Genomic DNA, 22416 nt, shown 5'->3' with positions numbered 1-22416 from the left:
TGTGTACCCATGGATATCAAAAGGTCCTCGCGAAATAACTATTTCGATGCGCCTTCGTTTGTAAGCGATGTTGATACTACGGCAAAATTTGACATATCGCAACTGGTGTGTAATATATTATTTATCATTGAATATATGTGCTAGTATCGCCCCAAAATAGGGGACCATGTTATAGGAGTAGTGGTGGCCAAGAACTCTGACTTCTATAGTGTAAGTTATCTATTAATCATTCTAAACTATTTAGCTGGATATTGGAGGCCTCACAGAGGCTATATTGCCAGCAGTAGATGGGTTTCGTGGCGCAACCAAACGTAATCGCCCAAATATCAACGAAGGTGACGTAATCTTCTGCCAAATTACAAAACAGTATCCTCGAAATGAATTACCAGTAGAAGTATCCTGTCTAGATGTAGATGATATGAAGCAATGGACGACTAAAGAAACCTACTTTGGCTCACTAGAAGGTGGATTCATGTTCTCTGTACCTATTCCATATAGTTACTGGTAAGAATGGATTCTCTTGTTTTATAAATGTCCCAGTCTTTCTGGCGCACGGTGCCATGTTTTAGAGAAATGCGCTGGAAGATTCAAATATGAGATAGCTGTGGGTTTGAATGGGAGGTATGTACCCTACTAATGTTCCCATCAGTTCTGTTTAGGGTTTGGATCAAGAGTACCAATGAAGTTGATACCATATTAATCGCCAGATATATACGTATGTGCTTTGGCTTGTCGCTGGCCCAGACGGAAGCATTGTTTTTATATCTTGACAATGCTTAATATAGTCACTTGTCTACTGTGTGGTCTACTTATAGTGCTTTGTTGAATTTACTTTGGTTTATCTAAATAGCATTATGCGTAGTCCAACTATGTAGTATATCCTATTGATATTTTTAAATATATAAATAGCCATATTGTTTAATCGCCTCAAGAGGGCTATCACACTAAAATGATTCATCCTTAACCAACATATTCGGTTAGTAGGAATATTTAGGTATAAATGAAATCGTTTTCATTAAATAATTAATCAATAATTAACACTATTTTGCATCCTTATGATTTTCGGTCGGATGCTAAAGTTTTAATGCATTTGGAAAATTCCCCCATTCGACAGATATATTTATGTCAAATCTAATTTTGTTTATCTAGGTGATTGTGAAATCCATCAGGTGAACTCGTGATTCAAGAATAGTGCCCTAATTCGTACTTTGAAGTCTGTATCCCGATGGTTGGGATAGGGTATCATATGCTTTTTATGTTAGCAGGTATATAACATGCCGTATGGGTTATTTGTAAATAATAACCTCTTGAAGTTGCAACGATAATCGATTGCAGTGAATTGCCTTTCTGGTCTACTTGAAGATTAAATCTTTAAAAGAATTATATCGTATTTTTTCGTTATGTGTCGGTAACATACACCAATGTTGGGGACAATGTTTTGATTGTCTTTCTACATTCAATGTATTCATCAACTAATCTCGGTCATTCCTCACCACTTAGCATAATAGGTATCTACCCAATATGATCATATGACCATCTTAAGTTATTTCTTATTTTTGTCATCTTTATTGGGCATAATATTATATATGATATACTGTCCTGAATATAACTAGTGAAAATTAGATACAGTTCTTTATTTATGCTTCAAAGCATGGTTTGTTGACTATAATATAAAATCATCGATATTTGTGCTAGTGTATATATGAATCAGTCATTTTATGCTGGAAACTAGTTGTTCCAATATACAATGTGGCGAACAAACATAAGATGATTTTTCCAGTTTTTTAGTTACCATCTTTGTATATTATTTATTTGTTTGAATATCTGAAGATACTTGAATAGCTATTATACAGAGTTCATATTTACCTAGATTATTTCGGATTACATTTGCCCAATTGCCATCTCATCTAGAAAATATGCTTCTTTTGAATAAAACAAGAAAACAAACCGTTAATCATGAATCAAAAATTATCTATTATACTAGAGCAGATGAAAGTCTTAATGAAATTCGCAAACGTCTAGAATGGTGAAAATCCTCAGAATGCAAAAAAGATCTATTCTATCCTATCTATATGAAATTCCGACTCATGCATGTCAACACGAAAACCCATATGCATATCAATATATCAATTTACAACTTCAGAAATGGAGTTTAGAAAAAATAAACTAATTGGTACAACCCGTCAAAGAATACAGAAATTTTAAAAATCATAAGAATCCAATTATATAGCATATATTATCATGAAGCAACACCTAGATAAGACTTTTGTTTTCAGTATGTCTCCAGGAATCGTATTTGCGGCTCTGTCCGTCTGTACCCTGTGCCTTTGTGCACCACCAGAACTGGTTGGTACCAAGAACAACCAAGAAGACCAAATCGATCCTAGCATACCAAAGATAAAAGATAATAATGACACGCCAAGTGCATTGCCAAATGATAGTGCTGTGCTACAAGCCATGATAAATGATGCAGATGACACCATGGGACACCTTACAGCTATCATCACTGTGCTAAACTCATTCAATACACTCTTGGGGTACACAGATGACTCGATAAGCATTAGGCTAATAGAAAGGTTGGGTGAGGTCTATGTCGACCTAGAGGATCCAAAAAGAGAAAAGGCACTATATAGGTTACTCAATGATGCCAAACTGTTGAGTGCTAACCTAACACAGACCATAAACGATGTCGAAGCAATATTACAACACTTTGTAAACGCAAGGAGCAGGAAAGAGTTAAAAAACAAAGAACACATACTGCTACCGATGCTGAGCAAACTACTCAATAAGACCTTGGGTGAAACCATGGACATGTTGATCTCGATGCGAGACAACAGCTTCAAAGCTGAACTCTTGAGGAAAACAGACTTCTCGTTGTTACATGCAGACGAGACAACGGCACTGGTAAATGCGCTGACAAACACATACGGCAAGACTTATGAGGTCGACCCAAAGGACCTTGAACATGACACCCTACACAAAAAAATCAAAGTCATGAATGATGAATTGAATGAACAGTTGCAATGGCTTAACCAACAGTCATATCATTTGACATTGTATACTAAGTTTTCTTGCCCTCTAGAACCACCATCCAATCACCGCCCTTTATGCAATCGTCTAATCCCAATTAACAGAAATCCCAACTCCACATCCATGCTATACCATCATCTCTATATGCAAATCTATGAATATGGTGTTTTCTTAAACGCTTCATCTGCCGCCTTGAAAGTTCTAACTACTGTAACTGAAAGTGAGTGTCAAGTAAAGTTTATTCACTTATTTTACGCAAACACTGTCAAAATAGTGCGAACAATAATGGATACACGTTTTTTGAGCACTGCGCAAAAGGTAACATTCAGGCTGCAACTACAAAACTTAATTTCTCCGTTTTCCAGTATGATGAGTATGCATAAATCTGTCGGGAAAGAATACTCTTTTTCCTCTGTTACAACTCAACCCATTAAAAGCTATGAATACAAAAAGATCATGCTCAATTTATATATAATGAAATTACTTTTCCTTCATTACCAAAATCAATGGGAACTTTTACATCCTTTGCTACGTTTTTGCCACGTGAACAATGATATGAATTCGATGGATTTTGAGCCCATATTGACTAACTCCGTAACTCTGGTGATTAGAAATAAAGCTTTACAACGATCTATAGAATCTATGACAGAAAGATATCAAGAGGGGCTAGAAATGCAACAAAAAACATTGCAAGCATTGGCATCATCCAAAGAAATTCCAAGTGATTTGAGAATGCAGTTGATCCAACAAAAATCAGAGCAACTCAATACCATTTCTATAGATCTATATATAGAGTACAATTTACTTTGCGTCATAATTAGTGATAGCTTGAGTGTTAGAACCAGCGCAAATCAGCCGTTGAATGAAGAAGCTTTGGCAGAGGCTAGTATTTTCGTACATTTTGAGATGGTTCGGTATATATATGAAACTATTGATACCTTGTATGAACTATTAGAAGTATATAGAGGCATACAACAACGTGCTAGGGAATTATTTCTGACTCTAACCAGTATAAGGGTTAATGGTGAAGAGTTGCATAGATCCAAATGTTTATCTGTATTAGATAACACCCACGATTATTTTTTGAGCCGTAGAATAGACTTAGAAGAAATATTAGGTAACAGAAATGTCGGAATAGCTGATGTTGACACTGATATGAAAATATTTGACGATATTAACCTATATGTTGCGTCTTACAAAAAAGGAATATGGAAGTCATATTTCAAAAAATTTTTCTCAGATAAATGTCATATTCACGATATACTTACGATGCGAATATACATATGGCGCATGGAAGAAATGTTTGATGAGTTCGTTATCTTGGTTAATCGCAAAACCTTTCAAATGACAGAATTGCAAAATAAAATAAAACAATGTAGGCATAGAAATGACGAGTTAAAAAACCTAACAGTTACGGATATAATTTTAAAAGAGAAAATACAAATTCCAGCATTTCCAAAAGAAGGAAATGTACAGCGAGACCAAAGGACAGAAGAGTACAACAATAGTTCCAAAGATATAGAAAACTCCCATAATAATTCAAACCCAGTCATTAAGGAGGCCGCTAGGTTGCACTCCATGCCCTCACTTTTAGGCACTAGAACGGAAGTCAGGAAACATCCGCTTAAAGCAGGATTCATAAATGGAATACTAATCATATCGCTAGGTACACTGTTAATCAACAGTGTATAAAGCCTCCTTAACAAGTCGGGAAATATGTAGAATATAAATGATAATATAAGATAAATACATAGTTGCCATTTATATATAATTCCATATTTACACTGCATCAGATAATGGATTTTATTTATATACTGTATACTAATGGTCTTTACATGTCTCTCTGTATATATCTGAATCTTACAAAGGGGCATACCAAGTAGCGATCTGCTGATTCCTTAATATGTAGGGTTATTCTAAACGCTGTTTTATATATAGAACATATGTAAGAGTGATGATGTTACTTATACCTTACAGCATCCTGCTCAACTTATCCATTGCAAATATGAAGAACCCATGCAGCAAGAATTTTCAATTGGGCTGGTATAAAAGGCACATAAAATTGAACTGTACTTTGATAACGCTGAATACCTATGTTTAGATGTACCATCAAACAAAATGTTGATGCTACAATAAAGACGAGTTGTTCTCCTTAGGTCTTCTTCAACAAGGTAAACAGATTCATATCCCAGTTTCTATATCGAACATTTATGTGAAATAATTCTTATAATATATATTTAGGTCACCCGAAATGAGTAGGATAACAACTGAAGCCAATCTATTTTGCGAAATGAAGAATACCTTTTGTGTTAACTTGAATTGTGAACTATTCTTATTACCGTATTTGTGAGCTTTCAGATGTATACTACTCATAATGATCTATATAAAAGAAATGGAGATGTCAATTGTATAATACCCTAAAAATGGCATTCATGAATATTGCACGAGGTACCGGAGTGGTAACACCGCTACCTTCTTTACGAATAATAATTACCACTAGTGTCCTTTGTCCCCCCTTTGTAACGGGTACTACCGGAGACGATACACTACACCAGCCATCTGGAACAGCGGAATCACCAACGGACTACTTTGCGCTTAAACCACAAATTAAATCGAAAACATTAATCGTCCACCTAGAAAACATAAGGTGGATGATAGATGAAGGAGACCAGATCTTAGGATATTCAGGAAATAGCGATCTAAGAATTCTCAAAGAGCTTTGGGGAATACATGAAAACATGCAAGTTACCGAGGAAACCAATGCAATTAGTACATTGATAAGGGATTCTCATAGGCAAACTGCGGTAATGAACAATGCAGTGAGTGACATCGATGTCGCCATTAACAGGCTGATTCTTGCAGTAAATGGGAAAGGAGATCATGCGACCGCACTAATGACAACCGACATTACACAGGAGCGACTAAGATGTTTGTTTTAAATACAATCCCTCGTGCGATCGACTCCATGTTAAGCATGCGTGACAATTATATGCGAACAGATGTACTAAAATTTATCGATATGGATGAATGTTACAGGATCCCAGCAATCTAAATGATTGAGTCAAGCTTCAACATATTGGGAGAAAAGTCTGTTATCAATATTAGTGACATGGATATTTTGGATTTGGTTAGCAGAACAGATGAGATTCAACGTGCGCTAAAAAGGACGAACAAATGGTGGAGAGTCATATGGACCAGATGATATCATTATAAAACCGCTTCTCCTTACCACAACAAATACAGGACAACGTTTTCTGTTACCAAAACGTGTTATCCGATAAGGGCGGTTTTATGAATTCCCTTATGATTTGGCACGACAAATATCAGGAATTACTCTCCTATCAACACACTTTAAGTTGTTGCACCAAATTTATAGAGAGCGTAGCTTTTGGACTAGAATATTGCTCCCGCTCCCTTTTTCGGAATTTATATTAAAGGGATCATGCTTATGGATTACATAATGAAGCAGTTACTTTGAATTGGCCTAAACATCATATGCTTGAAAGATATATTATCATGCTGAACGAAAAACTTGCCCCCTACGTCGACAAAATCCAAAATAAGCTCAGAATACAGATACCCCTTGATGACCATACGGCGTAATACAATACCTTTAACAACCCTATCTTATCCAACGCAGTTTAACGTTTTCTAATTTCGTATTATTCAACGGATGCGTATACTCTGGAGAACTTATTTCGTCTTGGTTGCAAGGATGAAGAAACTGCAAGACCCCGGTTTAACAAAGGAAAGCCATATATGATAAGATACACGATCCAGCAGCACAGCGCCTTGTGCAATGCTTTAAACGAGGGTATAAGGACATTAGGAATGATTTGCCTTGACATAGGCGCTCATGTACGTAATTTGCTGACTTTACCACACAGTTCAGTGGATGATCCTGAGCGGATATTACAAGATGAATTTGGGACAATACAAGATATGCTGCAGAACTACGCAACCAAACGCAAATTTGTATTTATGGCAATGCTTGAATGCTACGAAGGGAGGAGTTACAGAAAGGATGATCTGTTTGCCATAACCCATTTGAACACTGGAGTTTACTTCATGTACAGCAACATGTTACAGCTGCACAATGAAACGAAATCCTATATAGAAACAAGTGTTATACACTCAGATATTCTCGAACCCCCTCTTAGGAACTTGGCGTTTCTTTTGAACGACATTAGCATGCCCCGTAATAACCACAAAGTTTTGAAGTGCATCAAACCACTTGACGATGCTAATGGAAATGTATTATCCACAAAATCCACTTTGATCACCTTATTCAATGAGTTCCTCGTCGATGCACCTACTCTACAACGTATGGAGAGATACTTTGAAAGCATGAAAAATGTCCAGTTTCCATTTAAACCTGAAAAGTGGATATATTTGGTGGATGAATATTTTAATTTAAAGTCTGCAATGGAGAAGATATGGTTGTAGCAGAGGTTGATTCCATACATAAAGGAATCTTTAGTAAACCTTAACTATACATTAGAAATAATTAAAGAAAAGTTACCACAACTCATCCAAAGCGCAGAAAGTTGTATAAGTGAAGGCACAAACCCAATAAAAGAGGAGCATCACGTGGAGTTACCCAATGTAGTGGCAAAAAACGCTAGTGTGAAGACATATTCTAGTGCCTTGATAGATAAGAAATCATCAAATAAGTTGACTAAATTCCCATTTTTAAATCCCATGATTACTATCTTTTTAATATCCAACTTTTGATGGCCATATCCATACGTGTGAATGCGCCTCTTCTCCGAACAATCCCCTAAAGTTTCTAAATCTGGAAAACTTCATCAATCTACAACAGAACGGTTAATAAACACCCGGAACCCTGCAGCATGAATTGGGACATTAGCCATTTATGTTCCAACTTCTTGAGGCCGTTTTAATTTTAGAATTATGTTGCTAAAAATGAAAATCACATGGCCGATTCTCCGTTTTGACATTTTCTCAGCTTTATCATATGTGCGGCGCCCAATTACATTACATTATGATTGATACGTCCAAGTCAGTTGCAGTTGATTCAATCGGTAGTGGTAGCATTACTATCATCTTCGAGGTCATATATATAACTTGTAAGAAATCCATACAATCCTAACTTAACAGTGGTTCTATAAGGCTTATATTGAGTTGAGCATATTTGGTTGCAACAGGAAATTTCGTTTGGGCTGTGCTGCGGTAAAGATGTTTTTGTCTAAACTAATTGGCACAAATATTAGTTTTAACGTTTAAATTACACTTAGTCTCAGTGATGTAGACCCATTATTACGTGTACCATCATTTTTAATAGGCATTAGTCTATGGAAATATTTGATGATATATAAGAAGTGATATTGATGGCTTCCTAAAAACATAAAAATATTATCCCCCATCTTTAATTATGTATTTTAATATGTCACTTCAAGCCCCAAATGATTCATTATACATATTTTGTAAATCTGTGACATAGTTTTCTATCTACGGCATCAACAGTCGTCTATTATTATATATGTTAATTAAATTTCACTAAAACTACAACCAAAACGTTTGCTACATATACTTTTAAAATGATGTTACGAGTGTTATTTAGACGATTAGGCATCGTTACTTTAGCGTGGTGGATTGGAGGTCCATCGGCTATTTTTGTTTACGCAGCAGATAACGATGCCCCGAATCAGGCAACTACATCTAGAGAGACAAATATTCCATTATATACAGCTGAAGATTTGTTAACGGACGAGACATCCAGGGTTGAGCATCTCAAAGCCATAAAAATAATGTTACAGTCAATCAACGACACGTTAGGTCTTACCGAGAACTCGCATGATCTACAGCTTATAAAAAGGCTTGGTGGCTTATATGTTACTTTAAACAAGGGTTGTGAGACTAGCGCTTTGTCCACGTTGTTAAAGGACGCCGAGAATCTCACCATTACTATAAATGGCATCATCGTTGCAATAGATGATATCATACTATTGAACTGTACTAAGGAGAGACAAGGAGCTGAACAAAATAAGGGCGGTGCTTCTAACGTGTGTTTAGGTGGAGTGATCTCTAAGTTGATAAACGAGACATTACCAAATGTTATGGAGCTAATGGTTTCTATGCGTTACAATGATTATAAAACGCGGCTATTAAAACGCATTAATGTTGCTAGGTTGTATACTCATGACACAAACATCTTGTTATCTGTTTTGACAAATACTTACGGTAAAGATATCGAAGTCAGGAGTTCATATTTGTTATTACCCACTTTGTTTAACGAGACTAATATATACCGGGAGCATTTATCGCTAATTTTGTCGTGGATTGATGAACAACTAACAACATTACGGGAGATATCTGAGGCTTTATGCCCTAGGGATCCACTTGTAAATGAATTTTCTTTGTACGATATCTTGTTACCCAATGAGAGGATATATCGAGCTTCACTTAGATCTTGGTATGTGTATTATGAAGAATTGATGAACTACAAGGAGTTCGTTAGGCGATGCCTTGATTTCTTTGAGGCCCTTGATAGAGCATTATGTGTTAGGCAGTTTCCCATAAAACTGAGATCTTTCTACAGCAAAGGTGTAGCCCTCGTGGAACATATAATGCGTTATCATTTATGGTCTTCCAGTAAACGGAATATGGTAAGAAGACAAATTATTCGTATAAGGGGTACCATCAGACCGTTTATAGATCGCTATCATCAATTCGTTAACATAAGCCAACAAAGTTCATTTGATGGTCTTACAGATGAAGACCAATTGTACAGCCTTCAGCTGGCAGATACCAACCTTCGTTTGCTTATAGCATATTTTAAAAATGATATCACAATAATGAACAAGACCATGGATTACTACACTGATGATGAAGTATCAAGGAATGACGATTTAGATGGAAATCTACCTGCTCTTGCTTGGTCCAGAGTGAAAAAGCATTGGGCATTATTTCAGGGACTTGAAACAGCAAAATATGAATACATGACATTTTTTGATAAGATAAATCAATTTCGCAATGTCAGATTTAGTACGGCGGAACATTCTATTAGTGAAATAGAAATAATGAAGGCCAAAGAGTTAGATGAATTACGGAAGTACTTGAAATCATTTGGCACGATACATCAGTTTGTTAAAGTTATAACTATGCAAATCTTTGAAGAGCAGCAACGTAGAAATGATCCATTGGCTGTTCTAATAAAACATGATCAGGCTATTAATTTGAATATTGAGATGATCCATCAAATATCCATTTTGGTGGAACTAATTGATGAGACATTTAGAAGTTACTCAATTGTTGAGCCATCGGCATTTGACGTAAGGATGAAGTTTTCATCAGTCAGTGTACCATTTAGGCATATCTATGCCTCTAAGTGCTATAAGGATTTGGATAAGGAACATCAATACGCTTTAACCCGTCGTAGAGATCTCAAATTTATCTTTAAGCGGGTACGAATGGTCAGTTCGCAAAATGAAGACTTGCTCAACTTGTATCGTCGTATAGTCAACGTCACCGATAAGTATAATTCCGCAGATTGGCGAGATATAGTTCAGGATTTTTTCATAATGAAAGATTATGCGGATGATGTGGCATTAATAGACTTAATTATTCCATGCGCTCAGGTTTTGGTTAACGAATTGGAACACATTTCCGTTTTACTCGAACCCCAACTATCCTCTCTATCTGCTCGAATGAAAGAGTGTGCACGGTCCGTAGCAGATGAGCACAGAAATGATCCCGTATTTGCATCTGTCTGGTGGATGTGGTTTAGCCGACGGTAACAAGATGACTTACTTAATGGTTTAATGACACTTATACTTTTCTATTTAAAATTGAGTTACTATAACACAATGTGCCTATCTAACTATTCCGTATTTAAGATGTCTGTCTGCCACGCTGTGTATGATAAGTAAGATGCTGATCTCGTCTATATAAATTTATATAGATACTTCCACTTATTTAACATCAGACGCAATGAAATGCATAGCGCATCAATTATTATATTCAAAATATCATATATGTTGTTTTCATCACTGCCATACGTCTGGTTGTGACCTTACCAAGGTTTGTTAAGGATATCAATGGTGACCAATGAATCTAAAGAATAGAAATAATAGGTTCCTAAGTATTACGCCATATTTACACTGCATCAGATAATGGATTTTATTTATATACTGTATACTAATGGTCTTTACATGTCTCTCTGTATATATCTGAATCTTACAAAGGGGCATACCAAGTAGCGATCTGCTGATTCCTTAATATGTAGGGTTATTCTAAACGCTGTTTTATATATAGAACATATGTAAGAGTGATGATGTTACTTATACCTTACAGCATCCTGCTCAACTTATCCATTGCAAATATGAAGAACCCATGCAGCAAGAATTTTCACGTTAAATGCTTTAAAGTGCATTGTTGTAAATATATTCCTTTCAATTAATTAGCTACACAAAATACAATGAAAGAGCATTTGTCGCAGAGTTTCTTAAAATGAGTCACATACAATATAATACATTTGAATCTTCCTTTTTATTTTATATCACTTGACCTATATTTTTGAACTTCATGGAATGCATCTTTACATCTATTATCTATTAATATTTTAATAGCCCCCTTAATATTCATTTTCTAAAATACGATTTAAGAAGAGTATTTATATCAATTCTTACGTTTGATTATCCTATTCTAGATTTTTAATATTCAATTCCCATATACAAAATGGCGCATTATATCGATTTAAGAAAAGTGATTTTAATATCATTGTATATAATGAGTTATGGGTTTAGGTTTGGAAAGGGACCATTTCCTGTATTGGTTTATGCGGTTAACGATGAGGTAGATATGTCAGTTCCACCATCCACTGCAGAATCAATACTCCCGTCGATTAAAATCATGGTTGAAAATGTTCCTCATAGCGTTGAGTTGCTAGAATCGGTAAAAACAATATTGAGGTCTATTAACAACATACTGGGATACACGGATAATTCATTCGACTTGCATCTATTAGATAAATTCGGAGGACTCTATTCTCATCTACATAATAACTCTGATAGCTGTATAAACGATTTGCTTAATAAGGCTAAAATTCTTACTGAGACCATTAGTCTCTCCATCGAGGAAGTTGAACATGGGCTAATGGAATTATTTTCATGTGAAGAGCACTATGGCATTTCTTGCAACAATGATGAGCATCTAAATAAAATATATAAGATTCTGGAAAAGTTACTCACGTCAACTCTTCCAGCGGCCATATCAGCTATAATACCAATGCGTGACAATGACTTCAAGATCCAGATATTGAAATCAATCGACATATCACAGTTGCATTCATGTTACGCCAATGATATCATCTCACTATCAACTTTGAGCTATGAACAGAATTTTGTAATTGATGAATCCTACCTTTCTTCATCCTCTTTGACCGATAGGGTGAATCGGTTATCTCCCGTGTTAAGGGATACCCGGCAATGGATTGATGAGAGGTTAACAGAACTGAACAATCTTTCAATTTCGTTGTTTCCGCATGATCCTGTCTCATCAAAATTTTCTTTTGAGCATTTGAACGGGGGTTTGAGAATTAAGGATGAGTACGCTCTGGTCGCATGGGAAAGGTTACTTCGAGATCTCAACAGTTATAGAGACTTTGTTATATATTCATCTGAGATAGTCGGTGCTATAGAACGTCATTTAGAATATGTAAGTCTTCCGACTGAAATTAGGCATTTTTTCGGAAATGTCATATTAATTTTGGAATACATCATGGACAAACGTCTATGGCCGATCAGTGGTGTAAGAATAGTCGAAATGCAGATACTAGCCGTTAAAAACACATTGAATCATTTTGTGGAGGCGGTTAGAGCATGCTTTTTATCATCGGATTATGGATCAAGTTCATCAGAATCATCAAGCAGTTCTAAGCCGAGTCCATTGGTTTCCAAGAAATCAACCCGTTTCCTTGTGTGGTATTACCAACGAAATGTGAATCGAGCAAGTCATATGCATTATTATTGTTGCGGGAAGGGGACTATGCTAATCCATCAGACCTATGCAACTATGGTAGCAGCCTATATACCATCAATCGAGAGGCACAATGCTATATGTGAATCCATGACATATGTGCGTGACGAATACTTCGGGTTCCCTCACATGTTAAGACAATTTAAACGCGAGTTCATTGATAGACGACATGCTGGGAGTCACACAGCGCAGCTGTTAGCTGAACAGGAGGTTAAAAGGCTAACTCATTATTTGAAAAGATTTTCTATACTAAACAATTACATCAGTCAAACTACCATAGCATGTCAAGCAGAACAATGCAGCAGAAAGGAACCCATGGCTGGAATATCTACAGATTCTGTTGGAATCTTCGTAAGGGTTGAAATATATTATCTCACTTCACTTGCTGTGAGGTATTTACGAAGTAACCTCTCTACTTACAACACTATTAAAAAATTATTTGCAGAAAACGAGTCTATAGTTGAAGCTCTCAAAAAGAAACACCAACTAACCCATAGCGAAACGTTGGAGGAAACAGAAAAGTTATATCACTATCCATTATGGCGCACTACTGCTTTGCGCGATCTATTTAAAAGGCTAGATTTTAGTGAAAATCATGTAAAACAAATATATGATTTCCAAAAGGCTATAGTTAATTTCAACGATTCTTATGGGTCGGATAAGTGGAAAGCTCTCGTTAGGAAGTTTTTCGCCTTAAAAGGTAAAATGCAAAAGGTAGAGTTAATGCATAGGCTAATCAACCATTTGCAAGTATTAGTTGCTGAGCATGGTCGTGTTATTGATAACTTTAAGGGAAATATAGCTGCGTCCGTTAAATCTATGGAGGGGAATGTTGTTGAAGTTGAGACATCAACGGAGGGAGAGATGCCACTGAAAGATACCACTGGCAGCTCTGAACGTATACAAGCTTCATGTCCTACAGAGGAACATCATGAGTTATCTAATGTAAGTGGCAAAAAGAGAGGTGACGATGGTGTCATTTTACCAACCTCACCGAAAAATAACGCCAGTAGGCTTGGCTCCAATGCCTTATTCGACTCTATCACGAATGCCACTGCAATAGCTTCTCTATTATCGTTCATATGACATGGAGGGAAGATTGCAGGTGTAGAATAAAATATTCCACCGTCAGGGCAATCATTTTAGACAATTAATGTCTTTAACATTGCAATTACCTTATTGCATTACGACCATCATTAGACATCGCTATATTATATTCAATATATGTTCGTAATTACCGTTTTGCATAGCTGATTCTTAGTGTAGAATCGCCCATGGGATGTTCCTGTAATGCCTGCATGGCACATCCTGCATTAAATTCGTTGTCAAAATCTATAAATGCAACCTTTCTAGCTGCAATAACCCTAGCCTCTTGGAATCCAACGGATCTGGCAAAAACAGCATTCACATCTGCGAGGGAGACACCCTCAGGCAGTCCTTCAACAAAGAGCGTGCGATTTGGAAGACCTCTAGCCATAGATGCAGTGCTTGCATATCTTGAAGAATCATCATGTGAATCGACCCCTGGACCTTTGGTAAGCGCCATGGCTTGGAATGTGATTTGTGCTGCTTGTAACGCCTGTATTAATTTGGGATCTCCCGGGCCAGTCATACCCTCTATGGCCCCCGTGAGGTAATCATGCTGTAATCTTTCAAATCTTTTAAGTTGTTCTTGCTCACGGTCTTTGATTGCCCGTGGTTTCTTTGGTCCTTCAGGTCTTGGTCTATAAGTTCCCTGTCCTTTGGCTATTATATCACTTTTCTCTCTAGCATAGTTTATTTGCATAGCATGACCATCCATTACAAAACCTTGCATTTCATGCAACGCATTTGTTGCAGACTCGACATTATCAAATATTATGAAAGCTTGTCCTTTTCTCCAAAAAGAGGTCAAGGCTACAATATCCAGTATTTTCCCAAAACGTCCGAACATTTTTAATAGTTCGGCCTTCAAAACATCAACTTTAATGCGTTCATTAATATTTTTGATATATATAGTTTGGTTTGGTGGAATGGATGGGTCAGCATCAACCTTCATTGTATATCTCGGCGGCACCGGACGATGCGGGCGCATAACAGGAGGTATCATCATCTTGACGTATGTTTACCTTGTACATGAATATAGTGACAAACCCGGATTGTTATGGTAACCAACTATATTAACAGACCTATTGATCATATAAGCCTACTTATCTTATGGTTATACGGTTGATGGCCCTGTAACTCATCAATATAATACACAATAGACAGAATAAAAAACCTATATCGCAAAGTGTAGGCCTACTTAGTCACGCGGCTGCTCAATTCACATATACTTTGTCTATTTCCTCAGCCTCCACATATAAAATGTCACTGTGCCATAACAACGAAATATAGACTTCTTAAAAATTTCACTCCACTTTTTTAGAATCTCGCATTAGATATTGTAACCAAATTCAGTTGAATATATACGCTTGTGTATACACCTTCTACTAATAAACGTTATAAAGTGATAGTATCTATTAATTTAATATAATATATAATTTGGAATGATTTATATAACACTAAATTTGCCCAATCAATGTGTTATGTGGTCATGGTTACGTTACGCGTCAGGACAGCCGGAGGTACATATCACTTTTGAGATAAATGTGATAAGATGCTGTATATTATTTATTCTGATTATGCATTTAATTGAAAATTCCCGTTATGGTTAGCGGGAATAACACTTCTAGTGGAAGGTTGGTTTCTGTTCATTTAAGGGCAATATTCTCCAGGCGCAAGCGCGAGGGTTCTCAGTCTTTTAATGAGTTCAAACGTGAAAGGCTAGAGGAGATCCGCCGTCAATTATCGTATGTGTGTAGATGTATGGTAAAATTGTCTTTTAGTGCTCAACGTCGTGATGGCGGTGATGATCACGCCTCTAACCATCAGTATCGCAATCGTGCTCTTGAACGGAGTCAGCTAAAGGATGAATACTATCGTAGAGTGGTTGAAGAGCACGCACTGCTAAAGCAGCAGACTGAAGATGAATCACGTTACATGGTTTGTGCTATTATTTATGATTGGACATTGCTTAGGGTGGTGACGAAGAGCGAACTCACTTGGTGAAGGGTCTAGACTATGTACTATTGGAGAAAGTTCGTCGCAATTTATCACCACGGTGGGCTAATGGGTGGTTTTGTTAATTCTTTACAGGATACGTGAGGAAAAAACCGTTGATGAAGACATACCCGAGTCAGGTCACACAGATTTGGGTCGTTACATGAAGCGTACCTTTTTGCAACACACTCATATGCACCATCGCAATTATCGCGACCGTTTGTCGAATACTTATGACTTGTTATGCAAAGGGTTTAAGTTGAAGCGTGACGATGTCGGTACCCGTATATTTTATCGGTTTGATTTGTCCATGGAACCTTGTGCTAATGACGTTCCTCCTACGGTAGTTTCTAATGATGACAGTCTAACTTCGACTACTATGGGTGATTTGCGTGCTCAGTTATCTGCTGATTTGCGAAAGGTAGTTTATTTGGGTATTCATTGACTATACGCATGATAGGAAATAGGGGATGTACTTGAATGGCATCGAGAGAATCGCAAGAAGCCTAAGGAGGAACGTCTTGCTGAGCGCCCTAGTAAATTGGGTGATACTTCAGACGCGGATTCAGATGACATCTTTGCTGATGCTGGCGAATATCATAGCGATGAATTGAACGTTAACGATGTATCTAAGTTGACCGTGAACGGGCACTACTTTGGTGATTCCGGTGGTAGGTTTTAATTTTCTACATTTCATATTATTTAGACTCTGATGACCCTGATACTTACAATGCCGCAGTGCATTTACCGACATTAGGTCGTCGTGAGCGACGCGAAAAGTTGGTTGATGCATACGATGAATGTTATCCCATGGCTGCCGACTCTGACAGCGATGATGACGTGAAGGGTGGCCGAAAGAAGCAGAAAAGCGACCGTTCAGATTGGCGCAAGATCGAGCAGCTTGTGTCAGATAAGAACACTATACCCATGGAGCAGTTAGAGCAGGCGTCAATTTCTAAGAAGGCAAAGTGAGTATTTGCAGTTGACCGGATATCTGTAACCGCTGTTAATGTATGTTATCAACCGTGGCTTAAAACGGCCAACACTGAATTTTTTGTGACATATATGAATATATACCGCTACGGAACGGTCAAGTATGTCAACTTCGTAGTATGACTACCCTTAATAGAATACGCTTGTGTGTGTATGTCCAAAAGTTGGTCGCTGAGTCTACATGGGAATGGGTAATACCATAGACTATTGTTGTACTAAATTAAGGTTTATCTTTTAAAACTTGAATTGCATATAAAGTAGCGCGATTCATGTAGTTACATTCATGATGGTAATGATCACCCTCCTTCCTTCTCATATGGGTGTTAGACGGGTTGCTACAGTACAGTTTTAGTTTTTAAAAAATGGAGCCCGAAGCTCTGAACAAGCTTATGCAACAGGAGGGTACCACGTATGATTCGGTATCTCCTACGTTTAGTGAATGGGTAGGCACCGGGGCTCTTGATGAGCAATCTGGTGAGCTTCTCAAGCAGTTTGAGTCTCTCAATTCTGTGGAACGTTGTGATTTTATTAAGGACAATGAGCTTGTTGCTCGTGTTCTATTGAATGCGACTTATGCTACGGGTCCTGGTTTATTACGTCGTTACTCTCTTGAGCGATTATGTGATGTTTGTCGTGTTGACAACTCCATGTACACATTTTTGCTGGCGACATTGAATGACCGTGATGTGTTTGAGATATACTTTGATATAGCTACTCATGAGTCTGATCGCAAGATAGTTGAGAAGGCGTTATTTTTGCTTTCTGGGTTCATTGCTTATGGTAGCGGTCGTTTTACTCAGGATCAGATGTTGAACTCGCTTCGTTGCGTATTGGATTCAAAGATTGAGCCTGCTCCTAAGCTTTATGCCATCGCAAACCTTCTTGAGGAGGAGGGTAACCGTTCTGTTGTTTTTGCTAATAACGACGTCCTTGTTTTATTAAAGTCGTGCCTTCAGCACGAGACTCCTGCCAATGCTCAATATAAAGCAGTATACTGTCTGTGGCTTTACTCTCGCAAGCCTGAGTATGTAGATGCCATGTATGATCACGGATTAGTTCATGCTATGTGTAATCTTTTTTGCACAACTAAGATTGAGAAGATTGTGCGTGTTTGCATTCGTCTCTTGAAGAATTTATTTGACAACATGAGGTGCCTTGAGTTGATCATTGAAAAGAATGTAGCTCAGACCTTGACTTTGTTGGAGTATGACAAATGGCGTGATGTGGAGTTGTATGATAGCATTCATCAACTCCATGCCGTTCTTGAGGGTAAAACTTCAAAGATGAGTAACTTTGAGCGTTATGTGAAGGAGGTTGACACTGGTGCTCTTAAGTGGTCTATATTACATTCTGAAAAGTTTTGGGCTTTGAATTACGGTCAGTTTGAGCAGGATGAGTTTAGTGTAATTTCTAAGCTTGTGAAGCTCTTGTATGCTACGGATGACCCTACCACTGTAGCAGTGGCATGTTTTGATCTTGGTGAGTTTGCACGCCTTTACCACAATGGGAAGGCAATATGTCAGAAGTTCCACGTAAAGGATCGTGTAATGGAGCTCATTGGTAATCGTGACCGTGAGGTAGCGCGTGAAGCTATGCTCTGCGCTCAGAAGTTAATGGTCCAAAAATGGCAGCAGGTATGCTCTTCTTAATGGGTTGTGGCATTGTATATACCCCGTTACTACTATCTGGTCTAATTCTACGTGAAAAACACGTTTATGAATAGCAAATTGTACCATTTAATACTAAATGCAAGCAGTTTTATGCCTTTGTAATTTATGTTTCATTTGATTTGCCATGTGTTTTAACGCAATTCGATGATTCCCGTTTTTTTGTGCCATTATGGCTTTAGTATGGGCCTATTCTTTCTCGTTCTTGTTCTACGATGAAGGAACTGATGGTTCCTGTAAAGGGTGAACCTTAGGAATTCCACTGCCTGTGTATATGAATTTTGGAATCCAAGGTCGAGTGTTGGAAATAAACGATACTTGCGAACACCTGCATCTTTGTACGACACTGCCCATGCACTGGTTTTGTCGTCGAAGAATACACCTCTTACTCCACTAAGGTTGCAATCGGGTTGCAACTTGCTCTCTAGGTTGATAACATTTGATCCCACAGGGTTGGGTATAGTACTTTCCGTTACTCCAGGGCGTGCTGTGTATCTTCTTAGATGTTCTTCGGCCATTTGTCTGGCGAAAGCTATAGCTCTTGATTTTGCGATTTCGAATTTGGATCCCTTTGCTCTGAACTGTCTGAATACCTGCACACCTTGTTTATAATACATGACCAAGAAGCGCTTGAGCACTGGATCATAAATTACGTTGCCTCTTGAGTTTTGTATTAGCCTTATTCGTGTCTTTCTGGCTTTTTTTGGGTAGAAGAGTTCTAGACGTCTACCTACTGCTTGTTGTATTCTTCGTGGTTCTTTTTTTGTTTTACGACGTTTAAGTCCACGTTGCCTACCGGCAAACTGCCTACATTGTACATGATTCCATGGAAGACGACTGTGCACTTTATATACGACCGTGGCTGTCGCGTTGATCGTAAAGGATGGAATGTTATTTACACCTAGTTCTCTACAAGCAAATGTGTATTGTCTTACGCATCCAAACAATGGCATTCGCCATTTTTGGCGCCACAAAGTTGTGGCTAATGCTTTTGTGACCATGAATTGTGTGTGAGTTGATGTTGCGTAATATTTACTATTGGGGGATATTGCATGGTCTGTAGTTTTATCAGTTGACTTTCTTTGTCCATTTTGATCACGTAGGCAATTTAAACGATATTTATGCCAATTTGTAAGTTCTAGCACCGTTTGACGCTCATGTTACATGGTTGTTACCATGAGCATTAAATTAATTTTTGTTATTAACTATTGACGATCCATGTTGGTCTTTATGTTTACCTTATGATGGCAATACACAATGTTTGGATCGCGTATAGATTCATTAGAGCTCCTCCATTGGTGCCATTCATTATATTGTTCATGATATCAACCGTTACTACGTTCGACACCAATGTCTAATTTCCATAGCACCACACTTTGTAATACGACTCCCAACTACTCTAAAGACTTCTGTGGCTACTCGATTAAGAGCATTTGACCCCCAATTGATAGAGTGGTGTATTGTGGCCTCATTGTTGCCCTTTGCATCGATTGTACCACATCACCATATTTGCATGTATTACAGTTATAGCATTACTTTATAATCTTATAAGATAATTTGCCGTTACACGAAAGAATTTGACACTACTATCAGCGGGGTATAGTATATTTTTGATATCAAGCACCATGAAGACGTTGAGCATCCTCTTTACATTTACATCTTGGTACTTGTCATCAGGCTGGTGCCAGGGTCCCCAGTTCAGTAAACCTGCAGATGACAATGCAAGTGCTACTACTCATAAAACCCCTCCCAGTGGGACATCAGCATCCGGGAACGGTTATGAATCAGTATCCCAGGTTGACCCTGGTCTACAACATCACACAGCTACGACTGCGCTGGTGGATGATGCAATTCCTTCTACATCCAGAATCGATAGCCCAATGCCAGAACAACCCGGAGATGGCGCTACTGAAACGCCCCAATCTATACTTAGTGACAAGGAATTGAAACAATCTGGTCCAACGTTACCTGATATTGCTGCAAATATATATACTGAACTCGATGAGCTTATGAATGCAGATCCAAGTGCTAGAAATTGTATTGGCGATAGGAATTCAAGTAAGCGTCGATCAAGGTCTGGAGAGGTGAGGACAATTCTGTCATCTTATAATTAAGCAGTGTTGGAGAGGTTTTTGTTGCATTTTGGGTAATAGTCATTGCGGAGCAAGTCGCAATAAGAATGAGAGGAGACTTAGTTATGATCCCGAAGGTAGTACTGATGAGGCGAGCCAAGGTAGGGCAAACCCTTCTGGCACGGCTTCCGATGACCCTATTAAGATAGATCTACATGGTAACAAATATGTTGTATATAAAGATGGCAGAGTTCGTGTGAAGCACGATGATATTGGCGCATACCATCAATCCGCTGTAAGTAGTAAGTTTAAGCCATTGTCTAGTGCGATAGACAGTAATTTACCTTTGACGGCTAAGGAGGAAGAGGCACTTGAACCTAAGATTGTAGCCTCAGTGTTGAAGTCACGTACTGGAGGTAACTAAGTTTATTTATAGTTAATGCATTACAGAACGCCCTATAAGTGTGGATCTTGGTTCCATTAACATTAGTGTGACGCCTACTCGAGGGAATATTTTTAATAAATACTCTTCTGTGAGTCAAGCTGGTCGTGGCAGAGGCGTTCGTAGCTCATTAGAGTGTCGTTTGGGCACTGATACAACTGACTATCCCCGTTGCATAGTTACTCGGCATGGTTTCAAGCAACTGTTGGACGAGGTGATAAGTAGGTTTGCATGAAGTTGTTTGTTCACTTAACATTCTTTTATGGGCGTACTTATAATGTCATTACAGCTATTCACCGAAGGCGCTATATATACGGTTCATCCCATAGTTTCCTTTGGATGAGTATATTCCCCGCTGCTAACTATAGGATTTATGACTCGGAGGCTTGCAGTGCCATTGAGCGCTTACACGCTTGTGTCTTAGCTAGGCGTCCGACACTTATTGACAACGTTGGTCGTATTATGAGTTTGGAAAAGCGTATTAATGAGGTATTGAGCACTGTGAAGTACAGGTTTGGTATGACATCAACATGTTTTTCGATTCAAACGATATATAAGCAGATACACGAGATGTTTATCGGTACTGTTAAACGTGCGATCAATTACTTCAATGCTATATCTACAATAATTACTCATTTGGTGGATCAATATCGGTCAAATCCACTTGGAGGATCTTCTGAGATTCCTTTTAGCACTCCTCTGGAGGCCAGGGAAGTGGATCGCGAGGTTGACCGTTGTAAGTACGACGAGAACTACGGTACTTTCATAAACCTGCGTACATGTTTTAACACCTGGGAGTTGGATGTATTGAGTCTTATGTACGAGATGGAATCTATCAGTGATGAGGCTTGGTTGAATCGTCTTGTCACGGGGCAACCCATGACTGATGTTATGGCTGAGAAGATGCTACAGTTCAAGAATCGTATTAAGACTCCCCAATGCTTCCATACACTCCGTAACTTTCACTATGAACGTCATATTCTGTCATACGCTGTTAAGTTGGAGCGCCTTAAAAAGATGCGGGCTACAGAGGGTATTGACAAAACCAGTAGCACCAGTGACAGCGATGCTTCCCCGAAAAACCCGTAGCTGCACACTGTGTTACGATTGATCAATCAGCCTGATTGCGAAA

At 38.0% G+C, this 22416-nt stretch overlaps 11 protein-coding genes across 11 annotated transcripts; 9 read left to right on the top strand and 2 right to left on the bottom strand.

Annotated features, from left to right (window-relative positions):
- The first annotated feature begins 2 nt into the window (after positions 1-2).
- BBOV_III004170 (exosome complex component family protein) lies at positions 3-820 on the top strand. The gene is made up of 5 exons (XM_001611498.2): positions 3-105; positions 145-210; positions 245-504; positions 541-621; positions 660-820. Exons 1-5 carry the CDS (start codon positions 10-12, stop codon positions 778-780), a joined length of 624 nt encoding a protein of 207 aa, XP_001611548.1. The 5' UTR covers positions 3-9; the 3' UTR covers positions 781-820.
- A 1367-nt stretch (positions 821-2187) lies between these two features.
- Positions 2188-4739, top strand: BBOV_III004160 (uncharacterized protein). The gene has a single exon (XM_001611497.2). It carries the CDS (start codon positions 2242-2244, stop codon positions 4720-4722), a length of 2481 nt encoding a protein of 826 aa, XP_001611547.1. The 5' UTR covers positions 2188-2241; the 3' UTR covers positions 4723-4739.
- Positions 4740-5438: 699 nt separating this feature from the next.
- BBOV_III004155 (uncharacterized protein) lies at positions 5439-5999 on the top strand. The gene has a single exon (XM_051767133.1). It carries the CDS (start codon positions 5454-5456, stop codon positions 5967-5969), a length of 516 nt encoding a protein of 171 aa, XP_051623721.1. The 5' UTR covers positions 5439-5453; the 3' UTR covers positions 5970-5999.
- Positions 6000-6769: 770 nt separating this feature from the next.
- BBOV_III004150 (uncharacterized protein) lies at positions 6770-7553 on the top strand. The gene has a single exon (XM_001611496.2). It carries the CDS (start codon positions 6790-6792, stop codon positions 7474-7476), a length of 687 nt encoding a protein of 228 aa, XP_001611546.1. The 5' UTR covers positions 6770-6789; the 3' UTR covers positions 7477-7553.
- A 918-nt stretch (positions 7554-8471) lies between these two features.
- Positions 8472-10800, top strand: BBOV_III004140 (uncharacterized protein). Its single transcript, XM_001611495.2, has one exon. It carries the CDS (start codon positions 8592-8594, stop codon positions 10788-10790), a length of 2199 nt encoding a protein of 732 aa, XP_001611545.1. The 5' UTR covers positions 8472-8591; the 3' UTR covers positions 10791-10800.
- Positions 10801-11705: 905 nt separating this feature from the next.
- Positions 11706-14150, top strand: BBOV_III004130 (uncharacterized protein). Its single transcript, XM_001611494.2, has one exon. The coding sequence runs from the start codon at positions 11731-11733 to the stop codon at positions 14113-14115; it is 2385 nt and encodes a 794-aa protein (XP_001611544.1). The 5' UTR covers positions 11706-11730; the 3' UTR covers positions 14116-14150.
- Positions 14151-14244: 94 nt separating this feature from the next.
- Positions 14245-15552, bottom strand: BBOV_III004120 (RNA recognition motif domain containing protein). Its single transcript, XM_001611493.2, has one exon. It carries the CDS (start codon positions 15119-15121, stop codon positions 14264-14266), a length of 858 nt encoding a protein of 285 aa, XP_001611543.1. The 5' UTR covers positions 15122-15552; the 3' UTR covers positions 14245-14263.
- Positions 15553-15669: 117 nt separating this feature from the next.
- BBOV_III004110 (uncharacterized protein) lies at positions 15670-17112 on the top strand. The gene is made up of 7 exons (XM_001611492.2): positions 15670-15749; positions 15786-15860; positions 15897-16053; positions 16089-16171; positions 16207-16531; positions 16571-16781; positions 16817-17112. The coding sequence occupies exons 1-7, from the start codon at positions 15718-15720 to the stop codon at positions 17080-17082; spliced, it is 1149 nt and encodes a 382-aa protein (XP_001611542.1). The 5' UTR covers positions 15670-15717; the 3' UTR covers positions 17083-17112.
- A 333-nt stretch (positions 17113-17445) lies between these two features.
- Positions 17446-18862, top strand: BBOV_III004100 (V-ATPase subunit H family protein). Its single transcript, XM_001611491.2, has one exon. The coding sequence runs from the start codon at positions 17466-17468 to the stop codon at positions 18750-18752; it is 1287 nt and encodes a 428-aa protein (XP_001611541.1). The 5' UTR covers positions 17446-17465; the 3' UTR covers positions 18753-18862.
- An 18-nt stretch (positions 18863-18880) lies between these two features.
- Positions 18881-19777, bottom strand: BBOV_III004090 (AP2 domain family protein). The gene has a single exon (XM_001611490.2). The coding sequence runs from the start codon at positions 19769-19771 to the stop codon at positions 18941-18943; it is 831 nt and encodes a 276-aa protein (XP_001611540.2). The 5' UTR covers positions 19772-19777; the 3' UTR covers positions 18881-18940.
- A 548-nt stretch (positions 19778-20325) lies between these two features.
- On the top strand, positions 20326-22391 carry BBOV_III004080 (uncharacterized protein). Its single transcript, XM_001611489.2, has 4 exons — positions 20326-20854; positions 20889-21258; positions 21293-21505; positions 21574-22391. The coding sequence occupies exons 1-4, from the start codon at positions 20396-20398 to the stop codon at positions 22371-22373; spliced, it is 1842 nt and encodes a 613-aa protein (XP_001611539.1). The 5' UTR covers positions 20326-20395; the 3' UTR covers positions 22374-22391.
- The last annotated feature ends 25 nt before the right edge of the window (positions 22392-22416 follow it).

The sequence above is a fragment of the Babesia bovis genome, chromosome 3 (genome assembly GCF_000165395.2).
Source record: "Babesia bovis T2Bo chromosome 3, whole genome shotgun sequence".
NCBI classification, from domain to species: domain Eukaryota; phylum Apicomplexa; class Aconoidasida; order Piroplasmida; family Babesiidae; genus Babesia; species Babesia bovis.
Note: the sequence above shows the minus strand (reverse complement) of the source record. Positions and strands in the feature narration are given on the sequence as shown.

What these genes read in the sequence shown, in the direction of transcription:
- BBOV_III004170 (XM_001611498.2), top strand. Translation starts at nt 10, where the DNA reads ATGGATATCAAAAGGTCCTCGCGAAATAACTATTTCGATGCGCCTTCG. An exon ending in AATTTGACATATCGCAACTG is followed by an intron (nt 106 to 144) that starts GTGTGTAATATA and finishes TATATGTGCTAG; the next exon opens with TATCGCCCCAAAATAGGGGA. An exon ending in CCTATTCCATATAGTTACTG is followed by an intron (nt 505 to 540) that starts GTAAGAATGGAT and finishes TAAATGTCCCAG; the next exon opens with TCTTTCTGGCGCACGGTGCC.
- BBOV_III004160 (XM_001611497.2), top strand. Translation starts at nt 2,242, where the DNA reads ATGAAGCAACACCTAGATAAGACTTTTGTTTTCAGTATGTCTCCAGGA.
- BBOV_III004155 (XM_051767133.1), top strand. Translation starts at nt 5,454, where the DNA reads ATGGCATTCATGAATATTGCACGAGGTACCGGAGTGGTAACACCGCTA.
- BBOV_III004150 (XM_001611496.2), top strand. Translation starts at nt 6,790, where the DNA reads ATGATAAGATACACGATCCAGCAGCACAGCGCCTTGTGCAATGCTTTA.
- BBOV_III004140 (XM_001611495.2), top strand. Translation starts at nt 8,592, where the DNA reads ATGATGTTACGAGTGTTATTTAGACGATTAGGCATCGTTACTTTAGCG.
- BBOV_III004130 (XM_001611494.2), top strand. Translation starts at nt 11,731, where the DNA reads ATGGCGCATTATATCGATTTAAGAAAAGTGATTTTAATATCATTGTAT.
- BBOV_III004120 (XM_001611493.2), bottom strand. Translation starts at nt 15,121, where the DNA reads ATGATGATACCTCCTGTTATGCGCCCGCATCGTCCGGTGCCGCCGAGA.
- BBOV_III004110 (XM_001611492.2), top strand. Translation starts at nt 15,718, where the DNA reads ATGGTTAGCGGGAATAACACTTCTAGTGGAAG. An exon ending in AAGATGAATCACGTTACATG is followed by an intron (nt 16,054 to 16,088) that starts GTTTGTGCTATT and finishes GACATTGCTTAG; the next exon opens with GGTGGTGACGAAGAGCGAAC. An exon ending in TATCTGCTGATTTGCGAAAG is followed by an intron (nt 16,532 to 16,570) that starts GTAGTTTATTTG and finishes TACGCATGATAG; the next exon opens with GAAATAGGGGATGTACTTGA.
- BBOV_III004100 (XM_001611491.2), top strand. Translation starts at nt 17,466, where the DNA reads ATGGAGCCCGAAGCTCTGAACAAGCTTATGCAACAGGAGGGTACCACG.
- BBOV_III004090 (XM_001611490.2), bottom strand. Translation starts at nt 19,771, where the DNA reads ATGGTCACAAAAGCATTAGCCACAACTTTGTGGCGCCAAAAATGGCGA.
- BBOV_III004080 (XM_001611489.2), top strand. Translation starts at nt 20,396, where the DNA reads ATGAAGACGTTGAGCATCCTCTTTACATTTACATCTTGGTACTTGTCA. An exon ending in GTCGATCAAGGTCTGGAGAG is followed by an intron (nt 20,855 to 20,888) that starts GTGAGGACAATT and finishes ATAATTAAGCAG; the next exon opens with TGTTGGAGAGGTTTTTGTTG. An exon ending in GTTGAAGTCACGTACTGGAG is followed by an intron (nt 21,259 to 21,292) that starts GTAACTAAGTTT and finishes AATGCATTACAG; the next exon opens with AACGCCCTATAAGTGTGGAT.